The sequence below is a fragment of the Gobio gobio genome (assembly GCF_949357685.1).
Source record: "Gobio gobio genome assembly, chromosome: 4".
In the NCBI taxonomy this organism is placed as follows: Eukaryota; Metazoa; Chordata; class Actinopteri; order Cypriniformes; family Gobionidae; genus Gobio; species Gobio gobio.
In genome coordinates, this window is record NC_137100.1 from 9,544,144 (window position 1) to 9,570,804 (window position 26,661).

At 38.2% G+C, this 26,661-nt stretch overlaps 2 protein-coding genes across 2 annotated transcripts in view; one reads left to right on the top strand and one right to left on the bottom strand.

Annotated features, from left to right (window-relative positions):
• Positions 1-4,417: 4,417 nt before the first annotated feature.
• spata22 (spermatogenesis associated 22) lies at positions 4,418-16,307 on the top strand (the record flags this gene model as incomplete). The annotated part of the gene is made up of 7 exons (XM_079814257.1): positions 4,418-4,513; positions 4,651-4,795; positions 6,925-7,057; positions 7,752-8,094; positions 14,010-14,115; positions 14,189-14,286; positions 16,116-16,307. The coding sequence occupies 7 exons, from the start codon at positions 4,418-4,420 to the stop codon at positions 16,305-16,307; spliced, it is 1,113 nt and encodes a 370-aa protein (XP_079670383.1).
• A 546-nt stretch (positions 16,308-16,853) lies between these two features.
• Positions 16,854-26,661, bottom strand: part of lhfpl7 (LHFPL tetraspan subfamily member 7) — a 257,065-nt gene continuing 247,257 nt past the window's right edge. Inside the window, exon 3 of the mRNA XM_079815964.1 lies at positions 16,854-19,139. Coding sequence (XP_079672090.1) covers positions 18,913-19,139 — 227 coding nt within the window. The 3' untranslated portion in view covers positions 16,854-18,912. The remainder of the gene's footprint in view (positions 19,140-26,661) is intronic.

The window sequence follows — 26,661 nt, forward strand, 5'->3', positions numbered from 1 at the left end:
AGTGGCAGACGTTACTTACTTGTTCAGATGACATTTTCCGGTGAAAATTATTATTTAGGTTATACTCCAAGACGTAGAATCTGTGATTCTGAAGTACAGTATCCACACCGGTACAGTGACTGACAGCCACACATACTCCTGAAAACATTAGATTAATCCACACTGAGGAGCCGCGCCGATGCACAACTCACGGCGGCCTTGCAGCAACCACTCGTCCAGCCTGCTTCGCCTGGGTTCCTCGGGATGAGACCAATTTGAGTCCGAGGACTCGACGGTCTTGGTCAATGAGAGGATTCTGAGAGCGAGACACGCGGGGAGAGCTCCGGCGTGGGCTCGCTCGTCTACCCTGGCATTCTCTGTCCGCGGCGCTTCTTTTTGTGCGGCCCGAGCGAGAGAAGAGGGAGAGTGGAGAGAATGACGTCCTCATTGAAGCTGATGAGTCGAGCCTGCAGGGTCGACAGCGTAATTTCGTCACACTCTGGGCAGCCGCCCTAGAGAGTGCAGCTTCGGCGTGGTCACGGCCTATGCACTGACGATCCCTGCCGAAGAGAGAGCCTCTGACTAGGCACAAGATATACGAGGCATTTCAAGCAATGCCTCAGCTCTTTAGTGAGTATGTGTGTTGCAGCGGCGAACACACACACAGCTTGTAAGGGATATAAAAGGATATAGAACACGCTGGATTGCGCAGCTGGAACAGCAAGGTCTGAAGGCGGACTCCAGAAAAAGGAATCTGGCGTCCTCAGAGCTACAGGGCAGGAGCTAGTTCTGCTGAAGGCTTGTTGACGCCGGTGACTTCACAATCCGGAGGTCAGCGAAGGGTGAGTCGATAAGGGGCTTAAATCTGAAATCCTATGGCATAGTACAACCTTTTATAGCTAAGCCACGCAAATTTAAGCGACCCGATTGGTTCGCACGCCTCAGCCACCTCGCCATAGGTTTGTGCAGTTGCCGCAGCCCAGCCAATCAGCACGCTAGTACGCTCTGCTTGGGTCTGCTGCGCACTGCGTTTTACATAATAAAATGATAAGGATAATTTTTTGCATCATATTCTCGAGAAAAGGTTTTTTTCCCATAGCGTAAACTACTTACGCAATACTCGTTCCCTTCTCTCAGGGAACCAAGGTTACGTTAGTAAGTCATTATCAACTGTGTTTACAGTGTGTTTGCAGTTGTTGAGAGCGTTTTACAAATCCCCATACAGCACTGACACCCACCGACCACAAGGCGGAGCTCCATCCTCGTCCTGTGAGTAAGGGTATACCGTGACGAGATCCTGAGGCCCATTGTTGTGCCATTCATCCACGACCATCACCTCATGTTGCAGCATGATAATGCACGCCCCCATGTTGCAAGGATCTGTACACAATTCCTGGAAGTTGCAAACATCCCTGTTCTTGCATGGGGACATTTTTTGGTCCCCATGAGGAAAAAAGCTTCTAAATCATACTAAGTCCGAATGATCCTACATTTTCCTAGGCTGGGTATCACTATTGGCCACTAGTACGTACTGTATGTGTTCAGGGCTCCACATAGCGACCATTTCGGGCGCATTTGCGCCTGAAAATTACTGCGTGCGCCTGAAAAAATATTTAGGCGCACCGGTGCGAGTGACCCGATCGATTCTCATGAATAGATGTATAATACAATCGGAATAAAAACTACAACTGCCAAAGTGCATCAACAGTAACTGGGCAACTGTTATGTTTCGTTCTGCGATCGTCCTGCTTTTCATGCCTTCTGTCAGCAGAGCATGTGCAAAAAACATGTGCGACGGACTACACTTCACAGATTGTTTACATGGTGAAACGGGTGTGGCAGCCATGCGCACTTAGCCAACCAGACGCCTCGCGCTGATGTTTCTTTGCAGCCAAATCAAAATTAACTAGAAATACCACATTTGGATTATCATAAAGGTCGGAAATTAACAGGGGCTTGGAGCAAAAATGCCACCAAAAATGAATTCATAAAAAATAATTTAAAAACGCCCCTGTATGAGTTCTTGATTTAATCTTTATCAGCTGCAACTGCAACTTTTTTTGTGTTTAAAATGACTAGATGTATATGAAATGAATCCATTTTCCAAACCTTGTTTTTTTCTTACCCTGAATCACTACGGTACACATATAATAAGTATTTATTTTCTGACAATCCAGTCTATGTAGTGTTTTATTTTTAAATGTATTCATTAAATTTCATACTTAAATGCTGCTGTAACGCATTTAAGCTGCCAGTGTAAATCTTTATATATATTTATTTTATATTATACTATACACTAGGAATATGTACAAGGTTTTTTTAAGTAAAGTTTTAAGTTTAAGTAAGGTTTTTCAAGTCTTATAAGTAAAATGAAAAATTAGCATTTTTTTTCTCCATAACCTCTTTCTGTTCTCGTCGCCTAAGAATAGAATAGCAAAAAACTGATGTGAGCCATCAGAACCCTACCGAACACCGTGGTTAAAAAAAAAACCGAGGTATGTATAATATATATATATATATATATATATATATATATATATATATATATATATATATATATATATATATATATATATATATATATATATATATATATATATATATATATATATATATATATAATTTTATATATGAATACAATGACAGAAGGGTACAAAAGGTATAACATACAAGATATATATACACACAATCGTTTTTTTTTGTTAACAAACAAACCACATCCATCCCCCACACTTTTGAAAAGCTTGCTACGCCTCTGTATAGGACACCTGTTTGATCTTGACTTTACACTATTGTTAAAAGTAATTCTAGTAGTTCTGAAACTGCTCTAGCATAATTTGTTTGCAAGATACCACTTGGTTTGAAAATGTATCCACAGTGCAATGACATACTACAACATTTTAAGTGTGGCTGAACTGTCCAAATACTTTTGAGGCAACGGTATGACATGCTAAATACAGGACAAGTCGCCTCAGTACAGTATTTACAGTTTTTACTCAACCCAACTATTACAAAAATATGATGTTTGGGATTTTAGTTTGAAGAACAGAAATCAGAAAATGCATGCTTTTATGTTTTAGTGTTTGAAACCAACATAAAACCACTGCTATAAAGTAATTTGTGTAATTTGACTTTTTTTTCTAAAAAGTTAGTGATATTGCCCTTGTGACAACTTTACAAATATGTACACAACTAGACTCATTTAGGCAATGCCAGATAATTCAGATGTAATGTTTCTAATAATCTTCATATGTGATCAAATTTCAGGTTTGAATTTCCCTATTGCTTATTCTCTTTCTTTTTGTGACTCATTGAAACTTTGCTCACTGGCCATTAATGAATATTTAATTGACCTACAGTGGCTGGTGGGAAGTAGTGGAGTTTTTTCTCACACCAAGAATGAGGGTGGCAGACATCGCTTTCATCATGAAAATCAATGTGCATCTCACCTACCAGCCTACGTATCCGATATTATCTAGGCTAGGCTACTTTACAGTATAGGTTTGTTCTTTGGACTGACAACAATTAGGGCGGTGCTACTGTGCACCCACTTTTGGGGGCCCCGCGGCGAATGGACAGCCCACAGCGCCAATATATGGTCTTTAAGATTCTTTTTGCCTTTCTTTGCACTTTCATCATCTGAAAAGGTCATAAAATATTATCTGTTTAAATGTATTTTTGATAGACCTACAACAATGTATTGTGTGTAAATTATTTTTAGACAAATTACCGTACATCAATCTGTCACCAACCAACAAATTTGCCCCTAGTAAAGTTTTTTTTTTCTTAATAGTACGAGACGAGTAGGCTACTAGTAGAGAATGCTTGATATGAGACGTGAAGAACCGCTTAATAAGTAGGCTACTAATTCCGGCTCTTTGAATCGAACTGTTCGAAAGAACCGATTCGCGGGATGAGTAGGACTTCACAAGTTCACGCGCAGGCCTCGCGCCAAAACGATTTCGTCGCAATAAACAAACAAATATTATAACACTAAAGATTTTATGCGGGATTAAATCACAGATACATCTTAAACTACTTAATGAGCGCTTCTAATTCACATATTTTCTCTTCACTGACGCAGTTTTCTACTGGTAAGAACAATTTGATTCTTAAATGAATGACCTTGCACTATTAGCAAAAATAATTTAGCCAGCAAATCTTAAAAACAGCTTAACTATTACATACAAACTCATTATATAAATATTTCAGTACATATTTCTACCATACTTATGTTTTTGAGCTGAGTTGAGTGAGAGAGAACAAACATTGACAGAAAGAACATCTCTCATCGAGTAGACACTGAATAGTAAATCTTTATGAGAAACCAGACCTGCTCATACAGGTGATATAACATATAAACGGTTAATACATAGTAATATTTTTACAGAATAATATTGTTACACCTCTCGGACAGTGTGAGGAGTGAACTGTCAAGATGTGGAGGAAGGAAAACCAGACACCAAACGCAGGTAGGATTTACTGTCACATAATGCCTGTTACTTGGTTGGAAAAACCTGAAAATAAGAGCTGGGTTAGTCAAAATCTTCCATCTACTATATAAATAATCCAGTTTAATTACTTGCAATTTATTATTTCCAGATAGCTCATTGTATATAAATCTGCCTAATTGAAATACTGCTTATCTGCTAATACAACACCTTGCTGCAGTTAACGTTAGTGTTATTCAGGTTGCTAAAGCCTGAAATCAAAGCAGACTTTTGCCTCTCTTGTCTTTCTGCAGGCTGTCTCTCTGTGCCTCTGTTTAATCAAAGAAGGAGGAGCAGGCTACCTTTGACGTCTAATCCCTCTGAGAGTGAGCTTTTCACTGCCAACCACTACAATGAGACACAATCCTCCACCTCTGCTCTTCCCAGTACGTGTTTCCACTACGTCAGTCTCGAATCTAATGCTGAATAAATATCTACCAAGTTCTGATGCAGCACACTATGCATCAGTTGTTCAGATGTTCTTCCTATTCACCTTCCAACTCGATATTGTCACACTATAATACACTGAATAATCTTTGTCATGTAACTTTAATTTTTGTGCAGCATTATAAAGTGGTTTCTAGTAAAAAAAAAGGTTTATAGTTCAGAAGACAGATCATAGATTATATTTATAAATCATGTCAAGTCAATTTTACTATAGCGCTTTCACAATACACATTGTTTCAAAGCATCTTTACAGAAAGTCACACTGTTGTTTTTGCACATTTTGTTAAGAGCTGGGCGATACGATCGTTTTCATAGGGCGACGATATAAACAATCAAGCATTTGAGACTTGCTATAGTATATATCATTTTATGTGAGTGTCCTGTATGCAAGGGGATGAAGCTGGATGTATTTATCAGGGTTTCTGTAGGTCTTAAAAAGTCTTAATTTGCTCTTACTCAAATTAGTTTGTGGTACTTTATTGTTCAGCCTAAGATGAAAATTGATCTTTGGTCTCGCCGCACAATCACAGAACAGTTAACGGTACACAACATCAAATAAATACATCTAACAATGCACTACATCCACAATGACAAAATTAAAATATTATCATTTCCTACCTCTTATTTAAAAGACTTATTGCATTTGGTACAAAAGTTTGTTTATATTAAGGCTTTAAAAAGGTCTTAAATCCGAGCATCTTAAATTCATAAAGTCATGCCTTAAATGTTGCATGCATTGCAAAAAAATAATTGTCCTGTTTTTCGGTACAAATATCTAAACATCTTTAAATCAAGATGCATTTACTTGAGATGCAAATATAAAATAAAGTCCTGAGAAACTGCTCAAAATAAAGCATGTTTATGCTTAAAACAAGAACAAATATCGGCCAATGACTTGTGAAAACTTTCCTTTGAATTACATTAAGTTTTTCTGAGCCCATTGGCAGATATTTTTTCTTGTTTTAATTATAAACTCACTAAATTGTAATCAATTTCACAGAGAACAAGACTTCATATTTTATGTCATTTTGTATCTCCAGTAAATGCATTTTGATATAAGAATATTTTGACATTTGCACTGGAAAATGAAACAAAACTACTGAGGAAGAACATCACTTTTTTGCAGAAGGTACAGTAAAAGTTATTTTTGTATTCTAGTGGCTGGGAGTAGCCTAACAAGCCAGACCCACATCAAGATGTTGTGTCTGGGAACTCACCATTGGCAGGCAGGACTCAATCCGAGGGGCGGGATAAACGGCTGTCTTTCAAATTCCCTCTGCACGCAATAGGATAGCGCTACAACCAACCAGACCGCTGTTCGCCAGCTTCTTTGTTTTCAAGTAGCACGCGTAACCGCCGCAACTCTGCCATCATTATGTTAAGCCCGCCCACCGACTCTATACACGATGTGATTGGCCTGACTAGAGTTTGGTTTTTCCGGCTTGCAAGCCAACTAGACGCTAGACTTCAAGCTAGACGACCCTGGCTGCAAATTAAATTTGCTTCCGCTAGGGTGCATCTAGATTTCTAGGCTAGGCTGGGAGCTGAGCGATTCAAGCTTTTTTTTTGTACAAAAATAAAAAATGAATGGATATCTGTTGGAAGTGTTGCTAATACAACTCAATGTGTTTCACTTTAGACATTTACATTTAGAGAAAATATTGATATTGAATTTCAATTTATTTCTTAATTTTTCTTCACTTGGACTTAAAACGGTCTTTAAAAAGTCTTATATTGACCATCATATAACCTGCAGAAACCCTGACTTATAGTAGTTTCAAACTGGAATAATGTATCCATTATAGGATGATATGGAAATCAGTAAGGTTTAACTCTGAAAGGTATGAGCTCTGCAAGGAGTTAAATTTTGAACAAATTGGTGTTAAAAATGATCTTAATTACAGTATGTATGCAGACAAAGCTAATGATGTCATGTCTTTCTGTCTTTCATGATCATGTCTTCTCAAATATAACCCTAGAGTTTTTTTTTTTTTTTTTTTTGCTTTAGGTCAGAGTGGGCAATGGAACCAGCGAGCCCATCTTTCATCTCAGCAATCCAGCATGAGATCTGCTGCTTCGCCTGGCGTGGCAGGACGAGGATATGCACCTTTACCTCACCCCAAAAACACTGTCTATGCCCGGTACTCAACTGATACTCATATCTGAAATAATGACTACACACCTAGAAAGGTCTTGAAGCTGCTGTGTCAAAATCTGTGCATTATTTCTTCAAAAACGCTTGCTAGATCAGTTGCCTCCCATAGTTTGAAACAGTAAAACCAGCATGAATGAAAATACCAAATAAGATTTTAAAGGAGCTATTTCTTTTCTATTTCTCACCTGAGCCTTAGGAATTACTTTGATTTAAGTAACCTTAGCTAACACTTTAATTACATTAGTTAACATGAACTCATAATGAACAATACTTAAAAAATGTATTTATTAATCCTAGCTTATGTTAATTTCAACATTTATTTATATATTTATACATTAAGATCAGAAGTTGTATCTATTAATATTATTGAATAGACCTGAGCTTAAATGAACTAATAATGAACGGTTGTATTTTTATTTAACTAATGTTAACACAGTTTTTAAGTACTCTACTTAATAAATGTTAATTAATGCATTAACTAATGTTAACTAATAGGACCTTATTGTAAAGTGTTACCTAACCTCACAGTATATAGTCAAATTGATTCACTTGCATTAAATCATATTTTAAAGTTTAATAAAACCAGTTAATGTACATCTTGCTGCATTAAGCACATTTTATGTTATCCTGCAAAACATTTTTGACCTTATATTTTGTATTTGTCACCATTTTACCTCCAGGTCACAGACAGGGCAACAAAGGCCTCCAGTGAGACAGGATTCAATGCCAGCAGTTGGATCCCAGCTTCATGGTGGCTTTCCAAGCAGCAGCTCAGTCTCGCCCAGTCAGCCCACATGGTCCAGTGGCATCCAGAATCAGCAGTCATTTAATAGACAGACAAATTCTCCCAGAATGCCGCACCGTCCCCAACAGTGTACCCCTGTAGCAGGAAACACTCAGGGCCCAGGAGCTCAGAGTCACAGCGGAAAGTGGAACTTCAAACCTGTTGGACAATCAACCAGTGGAATGTGGCCAAAAGAAAAGATGGACACCTCGAGTGTCCAGACCACCCCTCAGAAGCAGGTGTGTGTTACTTTAATTTTAAGTCTAAAAAGGCGGTCACACTAGACTGAGCATGCAAAATTACTTTGGACACTATGACGTCACACTTTGGGATGTCTTTTAAAGAAAAAACATACATTATATAACTAAAAATAATACATCTAAAATGTACAAATATACAGTCTATTCCACTATCCTTCAACTCTGCAAACCTGCAGCTTTAAAGTTTGTGTTTCTGCAGCTTTCAATTCAGAGTAGAGATCACACCGTGACTTATCAATGTTCTATCTTCTTTGGTTATTATCAAAAGTGAACAAACAGGATTATAGATGCATATCTCTTAAGTGGTAGATATGCTACACTTTTTGGTCTTCATGTGATACAAATCAGAGTCCTGCACAGGGACTGATTTTGTAAATCCGCACCCGCCCGTACCCGCAGTGCTTAAAACCGCATCCGACCCGTTTTCCGACAACAGCACTAAATAAAATCCGCACCCGACCTGACCCGCTTAAAATAGAACAGACACCCGACCCACACCCGCAATAAAATCACTTTAGCATATCACATTATAGACACACTTACAAAAATGTTTATTGCCAGCATACTGAAGTTATTACATGACCATTAACACAAGGACAACTTCAGCCGGGACATTCTAAAACGCTTAACATGAAAAACGCTTAACGTGGCTTAATGTAGGTAAGACACTGTTATTAAGAGACCAATCTCTGTAAACATAATACTAATAACATGTACTATGTACAAAAAAATCAGATGAGCCCAGAATATGAACGCAACGCGTTTAATTACACGTTAAGCGTTTTCCTCCCATAGAAAACCATTATAAAAAAAACGCTTAACGTGGCTTAATGTACTAATGTTATTAAGAGACCAAACTCAGGAAACATAACAAAAATACTGTTGGATAGAACTGCTTGTGCTTGGTTTGTTACGACAGTTATCTGCGTGCTTCCTCTGCGATGAAGTTCCACATTTGCGGCTATCTTTTCTTCAACTCCTCATGATCCATCTCGACGAGTGCAGTGCAGGCAGATCGCGCGCACGGTTGTGATTCTTCTGCAAATAAACTGATATGAATTTGAAATTATTTTATCAACTTGAAATACAGGCAAGGCATATTTTTGTATATGCATATTTTTAGGAACACATCTACAATATACATGCATATATTTTTATATATAGGCCTATACCCCTAACACGGGTCTTCATTTAGACCCGTGTTTCTCCCTTGTCCGACCCGCACCCGTATCCGACACAGTAGGATGTTTTTCACCCGTTTCAGCAATATTCGCGGGTCACCCGTCGGGTACCCGCGCCCGTGCAGGACTCTGATACAAATTCGCAGGTCAGAGTTCACCAAACTTGAACTTTGGCACGCAGCGGAATGTGAAACTGGTCTCCAGAATTTGCATGTGTATGAATGGAAGTGAATGGAATGAAGTGTTGTGAGACCTAACCCTTTATGGTTTAGTTCACCCAAAAATGAAATACTGTCATCGTTCCAAACCCGCAAGACTTTGGTTCATCTTCGGAACACAAATGTAGATATTTTAATGAAATGTGAGAGGTTTCTGTCCCTCCATTGACAGCTACGCAACTACCACTTTGACGCTTCAAAAAGTTCTGATCGTAAAAATAATCCACAAGAATTGAGCGGTTTAGTCCAAATTTTCTGAAGAGACACGATATGATGAAGAGACACGATATGATGAACAGATTTAATTTAGGCTTTTATTCACATATAAACATTCATCAACGCACACATCAGTTGTGGTAAATGGAAGCTCAAGCATGTTCGCTTAAAGGAGTAGTTCACTTTAAAATGAAAATTACTGCATGATTTACTCACCCTCAAGCCATCATCCTAGGTGTATGTGACTTTCTTCTTTCTGATTAACACAATCAGAGTTATATTTAAAAAATATCCTGGCTCTTCCAAGCTTTATAATGGCAGTGAACGGGGAGTTTGAAGCTCAAAAAAGTGCACACATCCATCATAAACGTACTCCACACGGCTCCGGGGGTTAAAAAAGGGCTTCTGAAGGAAGTTTTTGTAAACTTCACTCACTCACTCGCGCGGACACACACTCACTCGCGCGGACACAGACACACAGACACTCACTCACTCACTCACTCGCGCGGACACAGACAGACAGACACTCACTCACTCACTCGCGCGGACACACACACACACACACACTCTCTCTCACACACACACACACACTCACTCACTCACTCACTCACTCACTCTCGCAGACACACACTCACTCGCGCGGACACACACACTCACTCGCGCGGACACACACACTCACTCGCGCGGACACACACACTCACTCGCGCGGACACACACACTCACTCGCGCGGACACACACACTCACTCGCGCGGACACAGACACTCACTCGCTCGCGTGGACACAGACACTCACTCGCGCGGACACACACACGCGCGGACACGGACACGGACACACACACACACACACACACACACACACACACACACACACACACACACACACACACACACACACACACACACACTCACTCACTCACTCACTCACTCACACACACACACACTCTCTCACACACACACACACACACACACACACACTCACTCACTCACTCACTCACTCTCGCAGACACACACTCACTCGCGCGGACACACACACTCACTCGCGCGGACACACACACTCACTCGCTCGCGTGGACACAGACACTCACTCGCGCGGACACACACACACACACACACACACACACACACACACACACACACACACACACTCACTCACTCACTCACTCACTCACTCACTCACTCACTCACTCACTCACGCAGACACACACTCACTCACTCAATCGCGCGGACACACACACACTCACTCACTCACTCACTCACTCGCGTGGAAACACACACTCACTCACTCACTCGCGCGGGCACACACGCACACACACTCGCGCGGACACAGACACTCACTCACTCACTCACTCGCGCAGACACACACACTCACTCACACTCACGTAGCGTGGGCACACACACACACTCGCGCAGACGCAGAGACACACACACTCGCACCTGGCCCATAACGTTACAAGTCCGATCACGAGTGAACCAATAACACCTTCTCCACCCTGTGACAGCGTGCTAAGTTATGTAATCAATAGATTTCAAACGATCTGTAATGTTATGCAAAACTAACACATAAAAAAACATGTTTTAGCCTACTCACATAAGTGTGTGTTCAGAAGGAATCTTATGCAGGGACTGCACCGCTATGTTTATAGCTTGGTAGTGCGATCCTTAGCTCACGAGTCGGTGGGCGGGGTACAGAAGCATATTTATCTGTAGAGGTGGCGTCTAGGTCCTATTACGTTAGAGGTCCACATATTCTGAGAGCTCTCGTTTTCTGGGCCTGGTGTCAATTAAAGCTTTTCTTTGACTAACAAGGAAGTTGTCAGCTCTGAAACTTACAGGATATTCTTATATTACCATGACCTTTTATATATTTAAAGCTCAAGGGAAAGTTGATGTCTCAGTTCATCACCCCTAAAAATATCTTCATTTGTTTTCCAAAGATGAACGAAAGTCTTACAGGTTTGGAACGACATGACGGAGAGTAAATGATCATGTTCATTTTGGGTGAACTAACCCTTTAATAAATCTGCTTCTATAATCCAGTTTTATTCACTTTTGATAGGGCTTGACATTAATTTATTTGCTCCCTAGCCACTGTGGCTAGTGGTTTTCCAAAGTTACTAGCCACTCAGTGTTTTCACTGGCCACAATTTTGTTGTTGGGAAATTTGTTGCTGTCTATATATTAGGGCTGTGCAATTAATCGAATTTCGATTTCGATTTTGCCTCCCAACGATCACCAAAATAGTATAATCGAGAAAAAACGATTATTTTGCCATGTTCAGTTTTGCAAGAACACTCTTATTTTGTCTTGCGTTCTGAATGAAACGCGCACGCGCTCATCCGCCCCTCCCGAAGCCACAAACTTTCTCAGATCGGGAGTCTCGTGTGCATATCATCCGCTGGAATTTAAAAACTCGGCGCGAGTAAAGATGGCAGAAGGAGGGCAGTTACAGCAGCGTTTGGTGAGCAAAAAAGGCAAAAACCAACTCCGTTGTCTGGGAACAGTTTGGCTTCGAGGAATCAGACGACGAGCAGAAACATGCTACGTGCAAGATTTGCTACATGGCAGTGGCTGCAACGCAAGGGAGCAGCACGAATTTGTTTAACCACTTGAAAATTAAACAGAGTGACCTATGACAATCTAATAAAGAAAAAAAAACTGACGAGAGCAGGGGTGCCGTGTAAACGTCCTTTTTTCCCCTCATATTTTTCAAATAATTCTCTCTTTGTAAACTTTGTTCAATGCATGCGAGTGCTGCCGTATGTTCGAATATGTCCAGTCATTTTCACCGTCTTCACCCGGGTGTAGAGCCAGAAGACGTGAATGAGAAGCCGCACGCGCTGTGAGGAAATGTATCTCTGTGCTCTCATCCGAAAGCGCGCACACGTCTCACAGCGCGCAAATATTGAGTTCTCTTTCAAGTCTTGCTCTTGAACGGACAAACTCACACAAAACGTATGTCAACATGTCCATCTTGATGAGTATCTTAGCAGACATAGTCTGTATATGCCTTAAGTGAACTTTATACAGTCGATAAAAACGACGCATCTCCGATCCGGATTGAATAGCTTTTGTAAGTTTAATAGGATTCATCTTTAATTTATGCACTCAAAAATGCAATGTTATTTTACATTTGATACATTTCTGTACCTGAAAACTAATGTTAGACGTACCTGAAAAGCATATCTAGCCGAACCATATTGTTGATCTTATTTATTTGTGGTTATCATTTTTACGTGAATACTTTTATACTTTGATTTGAATATGTCAAAAAGTACAACAAATGTTACAATTTCAATTGAATTGTTGAAAGGTGTATTTTTAATAAATACAACACATTCCCAAAGTCATGTGAAATAATCGTGTTACATAATCGTGATTTCAATATTGACCAAAATAATCGTGATTATGATTTTTTCCATAATCGAGCAGCCCTACTATATATGTAAATGACCACTCTACACACCCAAATCAAGTCTGCATGAAATGTATAACATGACCTAACCCTAACAGGTCATCAAATAGACCTGTTTAGCTCTGATAAGGTTGTGTGTAAAGCTCCTTAATCTATAAAAGAGAAACACTAAACAGTTGCTTGTCTGAAAAAAAAAAAGATTTTTGGTAAATATAATTTATTCTCAAACAATATTCGCATCAGTGTTCTATCAGCTATGACATAGCCTATTTAAATCTAGCATATTTTGTGTATGAGCCCATACAGTATCCTAGTGAAATACATATACATCATTTCCATGTGATTTGACAGTTTATTTTATATATCAAAAATCTAAAAGGTGTGCGTCATACCTGACACCTAGAACCTAGTAACTGTTCACTTTACAGTTATTTTATGACTGTAAATCATTCTTAGAAACATGTAATCCCAGTGTCGTAAATTGTAACTTTAGAGGCGGTCCCTAAATTTGTGTGGTGTGAATTGTGCAAATAAGTTAATGTCAAGCCCTATCAAAAGTGACTGTTACACGCCAAGCCCTGGTTAAAGTCTCCCATATTTTAATCTTTAATTGTTTGCATTTTTTGAATTTTACAACCCTTGTCACTACCTACTTGGGTTCAGTTAAAAAAAAAAAATGTTGTGTGTTCCATGGGAAAAAAGTTATATAATAATAAGTTTAACAGTTAACAATTATACGTTTTTTGTGTCATAAGTTTCCTCTACTAATTTCTTTGTGTACAGCTTTTTTTCAAAGATTTTCTGCTTCTCAGTATTGTTGTTTTATTTGTTCAGCTAACATCATTTGTTTTCCCTCCTGCTGGATAGAAGCCCCCTCGTGAGATGTCCCTTCGTCTTGTTACTGCTGTTATTGAAGGAATGAAGCACTGGAGCCAGTACAAGACCAGAGTACCAATGCTGTTTGAGATCTTTGGTGAGGAGACTATAACACACATGTGATCCCCTTCATTTGAATCTTTGTCTAACAGTCCTGTCTCTCTTTACAGCCACACTGGACTCTGCAGTTACAGTTGGAGAATACGGAGCAAAGAAATTCCTCTTGAGGGATGGTAAAGAGATGGTCCAGTGCCTTTACTTTGAAATTGTGAGTCAGGGAATATTGGTCCTTCACACAGAACACATTTTTTACATTCCACTGCACTACTTTTCAATTGTTTTTCAATGTAAGTATGCGATAGACGGACGTGTTTGATCTTTGCGTTCACGTTTCGCATCTTGTGCATGATGCAGAGTTCTAAAAACAAGGTATTAAAGTTCAAATAAGGTCAACTTTTAAAAAACACATCTCTAGACCTTTTTTTCTCGCTTCACTGACCTGCGTCTGTGTGAACTGACCCCTAATTTTCTCTTCTTCATTGTAACGCATGTAAACGCATTTACAGTTGTATAATAGAAATAGAAATTCCTGTTTTTATTCAGCAGGATGAATAAAATGAATATGAATAATGAAATATTTCAAATAAATGCTGTTCTTTTGAACTTTCTATTTATCATAGTATCACATTATTCACAAAAATATAATAATAATATACAAAAATATAAAGCATCACAAGCTTTTTCAACATTGAATATAATAAGAGATGTTACTTGAGGAGCAAATCAGCATATTAGAATGATTTCTGAAGAATCATGTGATGAAAATTCAGCTTTGCATCACAGGAATAAAAAATACATTTTAAAATATTTTCAGCTTTTTGCTAACACAGAATTACACCTTAAAATATATTAAAATGTAAAAAAAGTTATTTTGAAAGCTAGTAATGTTTCACAATATAATAATATGTTTACTGTATTTTTGATTAAATCAATCCTGCCTTGGTGAGCTTAAGAGACTTGTTTCAAAAACATTATAAAATCTTAACGACCCCTAACTTTTGAATGGTAGTGTATATTTTTACAAATATTTTATAATTGTATTAATTTCTAATTAGCATTAAGATGGAATGTTCACTCTTTTCTTCCATACAATGAAAATTAATAGATGCTATGGGCCCTATCTACCTGAAAACGAGGTGTGTTCAGGCGCATTTTTGGCGCGTTGCTATTTTGAGGCAACTGAAATAGACTGCGCCATTGACCAACTAATACCTGGTCTAAAGTCAATAGTGCAGTATTTTTTGTGTTATTTAAAGGGCGTGTTAGTAATATGCGCCTACAGGCGGGTGCGGAACGCGCCAACAGTTAAAGGATTAAAATGTAAAAGATTATTACTGTGTACCTAAATAAAAAAATGCCTACATATCATTGTGGATAGTCATTGCATGTGTCAGAATTAGCCTACCTATTTGCAGTAATGACGAGCAAGCAGGCGTCATTGGACGAGCATATCCGTTTCCTCACTAGAGAAGCATTCCGTTTTTCCACTTGCAAATTCTGCCATGTAAATAGCGAATCCGCCATGGCGTGAGCGAAACTGGCTTTTAAAGGGAATGGGAGATGGAACTCTGATTGGTTTATTGCACGGACAACACTTTTAGACCATGTTTCCTGTCGTTAAACAAGCAAAAGTGGATTCGGATACGCCCTAAGGGCACTTACGCCATTCGCTTAGATCGTTAAAATAGGGCCCTATGGCTGTCAAGCTCCAAAAATTGCAAAAAATAATAGAATTTTAAAGTAGCATAAACATGCTCTTTAAAACGTGAGCTCATACCACAATATTGCTGTAGGTGGCCGTAATTCTCCTAAATGTTTTTTAATGATCAGACTTGTTTATTTGGACCAGAGATGACATTACAAATAAAGAAACGACATGCTCTCTCTGGGTTATGACTTGCTCCCACTTTTTTCCATTGTGCTTTTTCTTTTTTTCAAATAAGATAAACCATTAGGGCTGCCACCGTTATGTGATGGTAGAGACACCGTAAACATGTATGTTCAGAGTTATAAAGTCATTGTATGTCTGTTCTGTAGGATCATATTCTGCCCAGACTGATCAGAGGTCAGGTGCATCGCTGCGTCGGAAACTACGACAGGCAAAAGGACACAATGACTTGTGTGTCAGTCAGAGCTGCTTCATTGTCAGAGCAAAGGAACGCGCAGGAGGCTGTGAAAGCGTCAGATGCAGAGATGAGGAATGTGGTGCTGGCGCTCAGTGAAATCTGAGTGAGTAACACGAGAAAGATTAAACTACCACAGACTTTTACTGAAGTTAGGGTTGGTTTTGTTTTAGTTGTGAATTAGTTAAGAGATGACTTAAAATTGTCAGTGAAGCTAAAGCAGTATTACAGCAAATCTGTGATCTGTGTCTGGAGATTTTGATTCTGTACATGATGAATGAAAGTTACTTTGAATTGTAGTTCTGGGATATCATTTAGATGCATTTATAATATTTGAGTTATTAGAATTGAGATGCATTTAAAATATTTTTGTTCTCATTTGTGTTTATATAATCTCAAATTATTATAATTGAGAAGCATTTAGGATATTTCTCATTTATAAGAAGGAATTGTAATGTATATGCATTAAAATAGTTATTTTAAGTTATTTTAATTTATTGTTATAATATATTTATTTATTCCAATTTATATGCATAATATTTGAGTTAGAATTGATATGCATTTATATTGTTAATTGGTGCATTAAAAACCAATTTGTATTCAAATATGTTTTAAAGCTTCATTGGTGTCTTCATTCAAAAGGCTCCAATTTGCTAAGTTTATGAAATGATTTATTATAAAGAAGAAACACATAACAGCAATTCGTTAAGGATTTCAAACACATTGATGAGGTAACATCTCAAAATATATCTTTCAAAAGGGAACCAACCATCAGGATGCCATGTTACAGAATTATTTACAACCAAAACATCACAGTGGGAATCCCACAGCACTAATCTACAAGATCTAAGATCTACCAGTGGTCAGACTTCACAGACATACATGATCATAAACAGAACTCGAGAATGCAAGTTGCCGTCACCATCAAGGCAATCGGAGGAGGCCAGTGTACTCCTGCATAAACACATTAAAAGGGCCTGCTATGTTTGACATCAGATACCAGTTTAAAGTTGTGCTCTGTCCTCTGAGCTACAGCTTACCGTTAACAGTTAAAAGTACACACATATTATGTTTTTTTTTGTTGTCGTTTTTGTTTTTGGCTGTATGCTCATCTATATCATAATAGAAGTTGGAGTTACGAGGGCAGTTGAGTGCCAATGTTATTAGCAAGTCTGAACACACAACACACAAATGAATCAACACAACAGCAAAAGTGAGCCAAGTGCAATATGGAATGATCCAAGTAGAAGCTTTAGCTTCACCGTATTGCTGTGCCAAGAGTAAATGCATTAGCGCATTAGCTTAATTCGATCGTTTAAATTTCTTAAAGTGATACATAAATCTGTCGTGACAAATCAGGACTGTCGGAATCGTTTGTCCCGATTTGTTCAACGACTTGATAATTTAGCTTTCATCATTTTGTTCTTTTTTGCAAACCCTTTCTAAACAAAAAAAAACAGGCCATCAGCTTGGCAAGAAGCTCCATCATTAAAGACTTTCCACTACAACTAACCATCATTAAAGATGGAGACATACAGAAACAATCACACAATGTTAATCCAACAAGAAAGCATTTACAAAATGTTTTCGAAGTAGATTACCTGATGAAAGGTACTTAAGTCTTAGCAATGGTCAAAAGGCACAAGTTGGTTAGAAGTTGGTATTTTCCAGAACATAGTGTCTCAGTGTTAACTAAGCCCAACTTTAAGTAAGAACAGCCTTGCTCCTGATTTGTGTAATCCTGAATAATTCAGTACTAGTATGTGTTACAGTAAAGAAAGCCAAAGGAGGCTTCACAACATTTCCTGTTCACTCAGTTTGGAAAAACGTGTTGTTTTACTCGTGGGATCATTTCACTGTCACATACAGTTGTTGAGAAAAGTCCATGCTTGTGATCCATCCATGGCAGTTTGAAGCAACGGCCTTGTCCGTACTGTACATACAGTTCCTTGATGGCTCTCACAGGGTTATGAGAAACAAAGTGAAGAAAATACAGACAAGCCTGTGTATTTAAGACTCGTTTGGAGGATAAAAAGGGTCAAGTTCACTTAAGCCACAGTGTTGGTCCTTGAATACGTACTATATCAGGTGTTAGAAACTATGGTAGAAACTGTCAGAGTTTGAGTTCAGCTTCTCTCAATGAAACTGATCCTTTATCTGTTGATCCATTAGTCCTAAATAAGTCTGTTTAAAAAGGGTCTGTCGTCTTTCCCCCTTTCATTGCATGCTGACAAGTCTCAGTAAAAAGTTCTTGGGAAATGTTACTCGATTTTCATTTAATTAGCTATTTTTGGTTTTGATCCTTGCAAACAAAATCTCGAAATTTGAACCATGGTCCATTATCCATTATTTTCAGTAGTTGGTCCATAGAGGTCTTCAATTTAGAAAAAAAAACTAAACAGACAGAGCTTAAGAATAAATTAGAAAGAAGGGAAAGCAAGACCAAAATCCATATAATCCTTTTCAAATGAGTTTTTCACCTGGCAGGTTGATTGTGTGAAAAAAAAGGACCTTATCGAATATGGGCAGACACCAGCACAAAAAACAAGAAGAATAAGAAGGGGATGAGGGTTCTTGAGTTCTGCTCACATTGATGGCATCATTATTACCAACCGTGGAAAATGATGCTGAGACTGCAGTCTGCAGTCTGTCCAATTTATGGTTATGTTGGCTGAGCAGGTTGAATATTGTTGGCGGTGGTCTTTAAAGCTCTATAATAGGGTGGGCAAGGGGGTGGGTGACAGATGCTCCTTGGGGGCGTACTTGGCAAAAAAGGGCAGGAAGAGGGTGAGCATGACACCTACGATAGCCAGCATGTAGCCCCATCCTATCTGACACTCCCCGGCATAGTAGATGTCGGAGTCTCCGCAGAAAGACTTGACCAGGCTGGAGTTGAGACCGAAGGGGTAAACCAGTAAACCAGATGCCATAATGACCACTAGAACAGAGAGACAGAGAGGAAGCAAATTAATTATCGATGTATTTGTTTAAAGTACACAGTGGAAAAGCAGTACAAGGGTTAGGTGTAAATAATACCACATGGCAATAATAAAACATGGTGTTTACTTTGAATGCAGCGCACCATTTGAGGTGGTACTTTGCTTTTAAGAAACTTTGTCATATTAAAGAACATACACAATTTCTATGATATCTCTGTGGTAAACTGGACGAGGCAGAGGGACCGCGAGAACGGGGCAAGGCCGGTGGCGTGAGTGATAATGAGGATGCACGACTTCTCTCGACTGCTTGCCACAATCTCAATACAATATTTACCAAATAGGAATTAGGCATCATCTTATTAAATAAGAACATAGAACACAAGAACACAAATAAAATAGCACATAAGAACACAAAAAAAAATATTTAAAAAATGTGGTTTTAAAGGATTAGTTCACTTTTATCTAGCGAAACGATCTGTCATTTTTTTTCAATAAATAAAGTTTAAGTTTTATAAGCACAAATGCTCGCCTTGCTCTGTTCATTGATGCACGCTCGTGACGTCCCGTAAAACGCAAATACGTTGAAAAGGTCACGCTAGACGCAGGAGGAAGTACCGAGTCAGTGTTTACAAATGAGCGGAAGGAGGACCGTATCCACATATTCAAACGTATTTGCGCCTGCGTCTAGCGTGACCTTTTCAACGTATTTGCGTTTTACGTGACGTCACGAGCGCGCATCACTGCATCACAGAGCAAGGCGAGCCTTTGTGCTTATAAAACTTAAACTTTATTTATTTTTTAAAAAATGACAGATCGTTTCGCTAGATAAGCCCTTATTGATCGTCTGGTACCGTTTGATGTGGTTTAAAGCCCTTTCGAAGCTGTACTGAACCTCTCATTTGGACCTTGAACTGTATGGGGTCTATTGACTTCCATTATATGGAGAAATATTCTGAAATCTTTTCATCAAAAATCTTCATTTCTTTTCGACTGAAGACAGAAAGACATGGATATCTTGGATGACAAGGGGGTGAGTAAATTATAAGCAAAAGTTTATTTGAAAGTGAACTAATCCTTTAATATGATTAACAACTAAGTGGTTGGTTATTGTCATACACTTTTATATAAAATACCTACAAATGATACAAATTTAAATTATTCAGGAAATGAAATGTATCTACCTTTTATTAAAAATTATATATTTTATGACTTTAAATATTTATAAATTCTGTTGGCTTTTCTTTTTACGTTGTAAACAAAACAGTTCAACCCAAACAAATCCATAATTTTTAGCCATAATACGTCTGGTTAGTTGTAAAACTTGAATCCCATATATTGTAGTATCAACAACAATGCTAAAGGTGGCAGTAGAGAGCTGTGTCTCTGCTGTAGAGCCCAATGAACAGAGCATTAATGGAAGCCCCGCAATACTGTTTCCAATTCTGCTGTGGAAATATCAAATATACGCAAAACCATCAGCCCATAAATGTCTGAAATCAAAATTCATTGGATGATGATTGACAGTCCCTGAATATGGGGGAATATGGTGAGGAAAGCCATTAAGAGTTTCTAGGTGATCTGTTTTCGCATACATTATCAGTGCTCCCTGCTCATGACTGAACGGCAGTGTTAAAATCATTTCCTGTCAAATTTCTATTGAATCAGGCCATTCATTACAATGTTGGCCGAGCGCACACATATTTAATTTGATTGAATTATGGTCACTACAACTATTATAAAATGTTTAAAGCTGGATGAGAATATAAATACATTAAAATACTATGTACAATACATCAATACTATTTACTGTTTATTAAATACTATTTAATTACATAATAAACATATTGAGGAAATTGAGTAAAGTTTTAAATATACATGTACTACAATTTAAACGTTTGGAGTGAGTAAGAAATTAATACATTTATTCAGCAATGATGCATTTAATTGATAAAAAATGACAGTAAAAACTTTTACATTGTTATAATCCTGAATCCTGGAAATAATTTTGAGGAAAAAGTATCACGGTTTCCACAAAAATATTAACTGTTTTCAACATTGATAATAAAACAATATTCCTTGAGGAGCCAATCAGCATATTAGAATGATTTCTGAAGGATCATGTGACACTGAAGACTGGAGTTATAATGATGAAAATTCAACTTTGTATCACAGGAATAAAAAATACATTTAAAAATATATTCAAATAAAAAAACAGTTAAATTGTAACAAATATTTCACAATATTACTGTTTTTACTGTATTTTGATCAGAAGAGAAAAAATCTTACTAAACTTATGATTGGCAGTGCATTTTAAATTATTAAAAATATTGTAAAATATTTTCCCTGACATGCAAGAATGTTATTCAATTGACCTATCGGTAAGCCCCGCCCCCCTTAGTTACTGTTGCTAACTCGGAGTTGCTATATCTTACAATGACAGCTGTCAGTGTGAAAACCTAAGATGTTTTTGGACACAGAATGTAGCGTATACCCCGTCCGAATGATGGCCAGACTTTACTGATGGTTTATCAAGTTTATTATGTCCTTTTTCATTCCAAAAAAATCATCGTAAGAGCTGAATAAACAAAGCATAAGAAGTGCGCATTAACGTCTCATTCACAAACTATTTCTCACCGTTGCTTACCATTAACATACACAGCAAATTACACAAAAACACTCATACAACTAACAGCAAACAAACATATACACAGACCGTATGCCTTTTCGAGGGTGCAGTTAATAACTGGTAAATTTTGTATCTGCAAAACAACTCCGATAAACTGCGTGCAAGCTTTCCCTTTCACTACCTGTAGACTATAATACCCATCAAAATAGGAGTCCTCCTTAGTAGGACAGATAATGTAGACCTTAAACATATCTAAAATTAAATTAATGTATAAACAGTTTAATATGGAAAGGCACTGAAATGTTTTTGACCTACAGTGTTACATGACGTGAGAACAGTTAGTTATTTCGGTTTGTATGTTAGCAGGGACTTTAATCGTAACTTGACGAGAGTATGACCACCAGAAAATCCTCTCAGGATCCCTGGAGTCAGTGTTACAGTACCTCAGGCACGACATTTTAGCATTTTTGTGGCATAAACACTATCAAATCGATGAGAGCTCCGGATTTTCCAATGTTTCTCTATGGCGCTGACACCTAAAGATGTCCGAGTTCCGGTCCCAGCGCAACTGATACTCAACTGCTATTGGCTCATCTGCGTTCGAGAGGAGGGGCTTACCGACAGGTCAATTGGTTCTGCAGTGGTGGACAAGTGTTTCTATATTGAGTATTTTAGCACAACTGTACTGACCAATCAGCATCTAAGATCAGTTTAATCATCGCAAATATCACATAGAAACCCAGCATACTGCGTAACCGGTTAATGGCTTGATGGCTATTTTCAGGGTACAGAACATCTTAATTCATCTATCTATTATCCCTCTTCAGGCCATCCACACAAAAAGACCCAGAAGCCTCTCTCATCCCTGCTACCACACTAAGAGCACTGCTTTCCCTTCAGTTTAATGGCCTCAGATCCAGCTGTGCTCTACATTGGCCTGTGTTTATCAGCAGGGACCTGGCATCTCAAAGCTGGTCTGCTAATGACATCATAATGTCCTTCTCTATCTTTGACTGGATCCACACAAAGACGCAGTCAAACGTGGCTTCTCCGGCAGAGGAAAATAACTGCTATCAGTGGATGTTTACACTCACATGACAGGGCATTCAATGAGACTCAACAAGCTATTCAATACAATTTCATTTTAAAAGCAATCTTCAATGAAAGACGCATACAGATAGCAAAACTGTATGGAGTTTAATTAAAGCGGGTCAAATCAACAAGGGCTTCACTGCATAGGCTTGCAAAGCTCAGGGCCAATTGCAGTCTGGATCAGATAAAGGCTTGAGCTCGCAGGTGTGTGTGTGTGTGTGTGTCATGTGTACATGTTTTTACACCTGAATGCACACTGACTCATGGGGACTCTTGTCCCGTGGGGACCTAAATTGAGGTTCCCATGAGGAAACAAGCTTATAAATCATACAGAATGAGTTTTTTAGAAAAATTTAAATGCAGAAAGTTTTGTGTGATGGGGTTTAGGGGTAGGGTTAGTGTAAGGGGAGAGAATATACAGTTTGTACAGTATAAAAATCATTGTGTCTATGGAGAGTCCCCACAAAGATAGTAAACCAGACGTGTGTGTATGTGTGCGTGCTTGTGTGTGTGTGTAGGAGAATGGGACAACTGTGTGACTACAAAAATACACTTTATCAGACACTGAACTGCAGTCTGCTTTAAAGTCCACATCAACTTGATTCTCAGATTGCACGGTTACAAAGTGCCCTTGATGGAGTTTTGGTCATTTGTTTTGACATGTGGCTTTGATTCAGAAATGACGTACAAGGTAGCCATTTAAAAGTGGCCAAATTTAGATTCAGGGTCAACGAGTACATAAAGTTAAAAGAGGCAGAGTTTGCTTTAAAAAGAACTTCAACACCGAAGACATGCTTCAAAGGAATACTGCAGGTTAAATGCAAGTTAAGCTCTATTGACAGCATACTGTCGACTGCGATAGGAAAGCATTTGAACTCATACAGTATATCAGTTTGTATAATGAATCTAGAAAAAAATATGTTGATAGAAAAGCACTGGAAGTGTTACAGTTGCCCCATAGACTTCCGTTTTAAGTGCATTTCTATAGACACTGTTTCGAATTAATACTGAAATAATTTTGTGGTAATAACAATTAAAAACAAATTGGTAACACTTTAGTATGGGGACACATATTCACTATTAAAGGGTTAGTTCACCCAAAAATGAAAATTCTGTCATTAATTACTCACCCTCATGTCGTTCGACACCCATAAGACCTCCGTTCATCTTCGGAACACAAATGAAGATATTTTTGTTGAAAGCTGATGGCTTAGAAAGGCTTCAGATAGGCCTCCATTGGCATTCAGTACATTTACACTCCCAAGACCCATAAAAGGCACTTAAAACGTCGTTACAAAGTCCATCTCACCACAGTGGCTCTACAATAATTTTACGATGCGACGACAATAGTTTTTGTGCGCAAAAAAAAATCAAAATAACACCTTTATCCAACTTGTTCTTGTCTTCCGTGTGTGCCTCCACGACGCATGCGCGAGAATATGACGCAGATCCGGCGTTCGGACACATGACCCAGAAGCGATTAGTTTACAAGCAGAGGAAGACGCGCATATCTAAGCTGTTGAATTCTACATTGATCGTGCTTTAGGTCTCGGCGTAGTTCTCAAAATGGGCTTAAAGTGTGCATTTCAAGGATTCCCGAACCCCGGCGCTACGTCATATTCTCGCGCATGCGTCGTGGAGGCACACACGGAAGACAAGAAGAGGTTGGATAAAGGTGTTATTTTGATTTTTTTTGCGCACAAAATCTAATGTCGTCGCATCGTAAAATTATTGTATAGTCACTGTGGTGAGATGGACTTTGTAACGATGTTTTAAGTGCCTTTTATGAGTCTTGTGAGTGTAAATGTACTGAATGCCAATGGAGGACTATCTGAAGCCTTTCTCAGCCATCAGCTTTCAACAAAAATATCTTCATTTGTGTTCCGAAGATGAACGGAGGTCTTACGGGTGTCGAACGACATGAGGGTGAGTAATTAATGACAGAATTTTCATTTTTGGGTGAACTAACCCTTTAACTACAACTTTTGCCTCAATAAACTCCTAATTTACTGCTTATTAATTCACGAGTTCACACTTACATCAAATTAAAAAGAGTAAATATTATGCGTATTTGGCGTGCTGTCCGGGCTCTGAAATTTGGCCCGAACCCAGAGTATTCCCCCGTGATAGAGATAGTCTAGAACTAGACTGTATTGTATTATGGATTGTGTTGACATCTAATAAGAGTTATTAAATCAAAGTGAGGAGATGGGGTGGTGGAGGAATGCTAAAATAAAAACGGTCAACGAAAGAAGGTAAATCTGCAGTGTATATATACAGCTCTTATCGTTGATTAAATTGATTAGCTTAATGTGCTCCACTCGTGTTTAATTAGGTTTAATTATCTGACTTGCTCCCCTTGTGTTTAATTATCTGAACATGCTCCTCCCGAAATTTGTTAATAAAACATCACTAGTTAGTACAGTAGTTTTTGTAGCATTTAAGGGATGTAGAATAAGGCCATGCAGAATAAGGCATTAATATGAGCTTTATAAGTACTAATAAACAGCCTAGTAATATGCATGCTAATAAGCAACTAGTTAATAGTGAGTATCGAACCCTAAAATAAAGTGTTACAAAAAAATTAATTAAAATGTAATTCTAAACAAATGAATTAGGTCCAAACATTTACAGCTGTGGTCAGATTTATTTGCACCCCTGATAAATATGACCAAAGATGGCTGTAAAAATAAATCTGCAATGTTTATCCTTTTGATCTTTTATTTAAAAATGCACAAAAACCTAATCTTTCATTGAGGTAAAAGAATTGAGGGGTAAATCACATTATGAAATCAATGCTTTTCTCCTTAATTATTGGCACCCCTAAAAATTGTATGAGTAAAATATCTCTCAAGTATATTCCCATTACTATTAAAAAAATTTAGCACACCAGGGTGACTATGAGCATGAACTTGTCTAGCTTTGTCGTCTTGTTCCATATGTATAGTATACATTTGAGTATAAATATGAGGAAACACAAAGGCCAAATTCCCTTAATCATTCATCAGAATGAGTAAAACCAAAGGATATAGTTCTGATGTGCAGCAAAAGATTGTTGAGCTTCACAAAATAGAAAGTGGCTGTAGGAAAATAGCTAAAGCATTGAAAACAGAGAAATAATTAAGAAGTTCCAATCGACTAAAATTATGAATCTGCCTGGAAGAGGACATGTGTCTATATCGTCCTAATGCACGGTGAAGAGGAGAGTTTGAGTGGACAAAGACTCTCCAAGGATCACAGATGGAGAATTGTAGACATTATTTGACTCTTGGGGTTGAGATCACAAGTTGTTTGGGCGGGTTTCAAGAAAAATCTTCCTTGTGTTACAAGGTCCCCCTTGAAATGAACAGCAACACAGGTTAGTTTCAGTACAAAATCCCCAAGATTTATTGGTGGCTTTACAGAGTTTTTATATATACGCAGGACGCTTTACAGACGAGTTAACCAAGCAAGAGTTGAGCATCAAACCATCCAAACACAACCAAAATCACAAAAGGAACCAAGTAAATGAATTCATAATAAAGGAAATAAACCTCGTGAAAAATACACAATTCATAAAAAATAAGTTACATGCAAAATAATAACCCAACTCTGCTTAAACACCAAGCATATAGCGTCCTTAAACTTACATAAGGAGAATGGGGAAAAGCAAACAAAATACAAACAAGAAAAAGAAAAAAGAAACTAGTCCGCCAAGAAGGCCATTTCCATCTCTTTCAGCTCGATCACCGGGGCGGACTAGTCAAAATAACTAAAACCCAACATTCAAACCAAAAACCCCCCAAATAAAACACTCAAGAGCA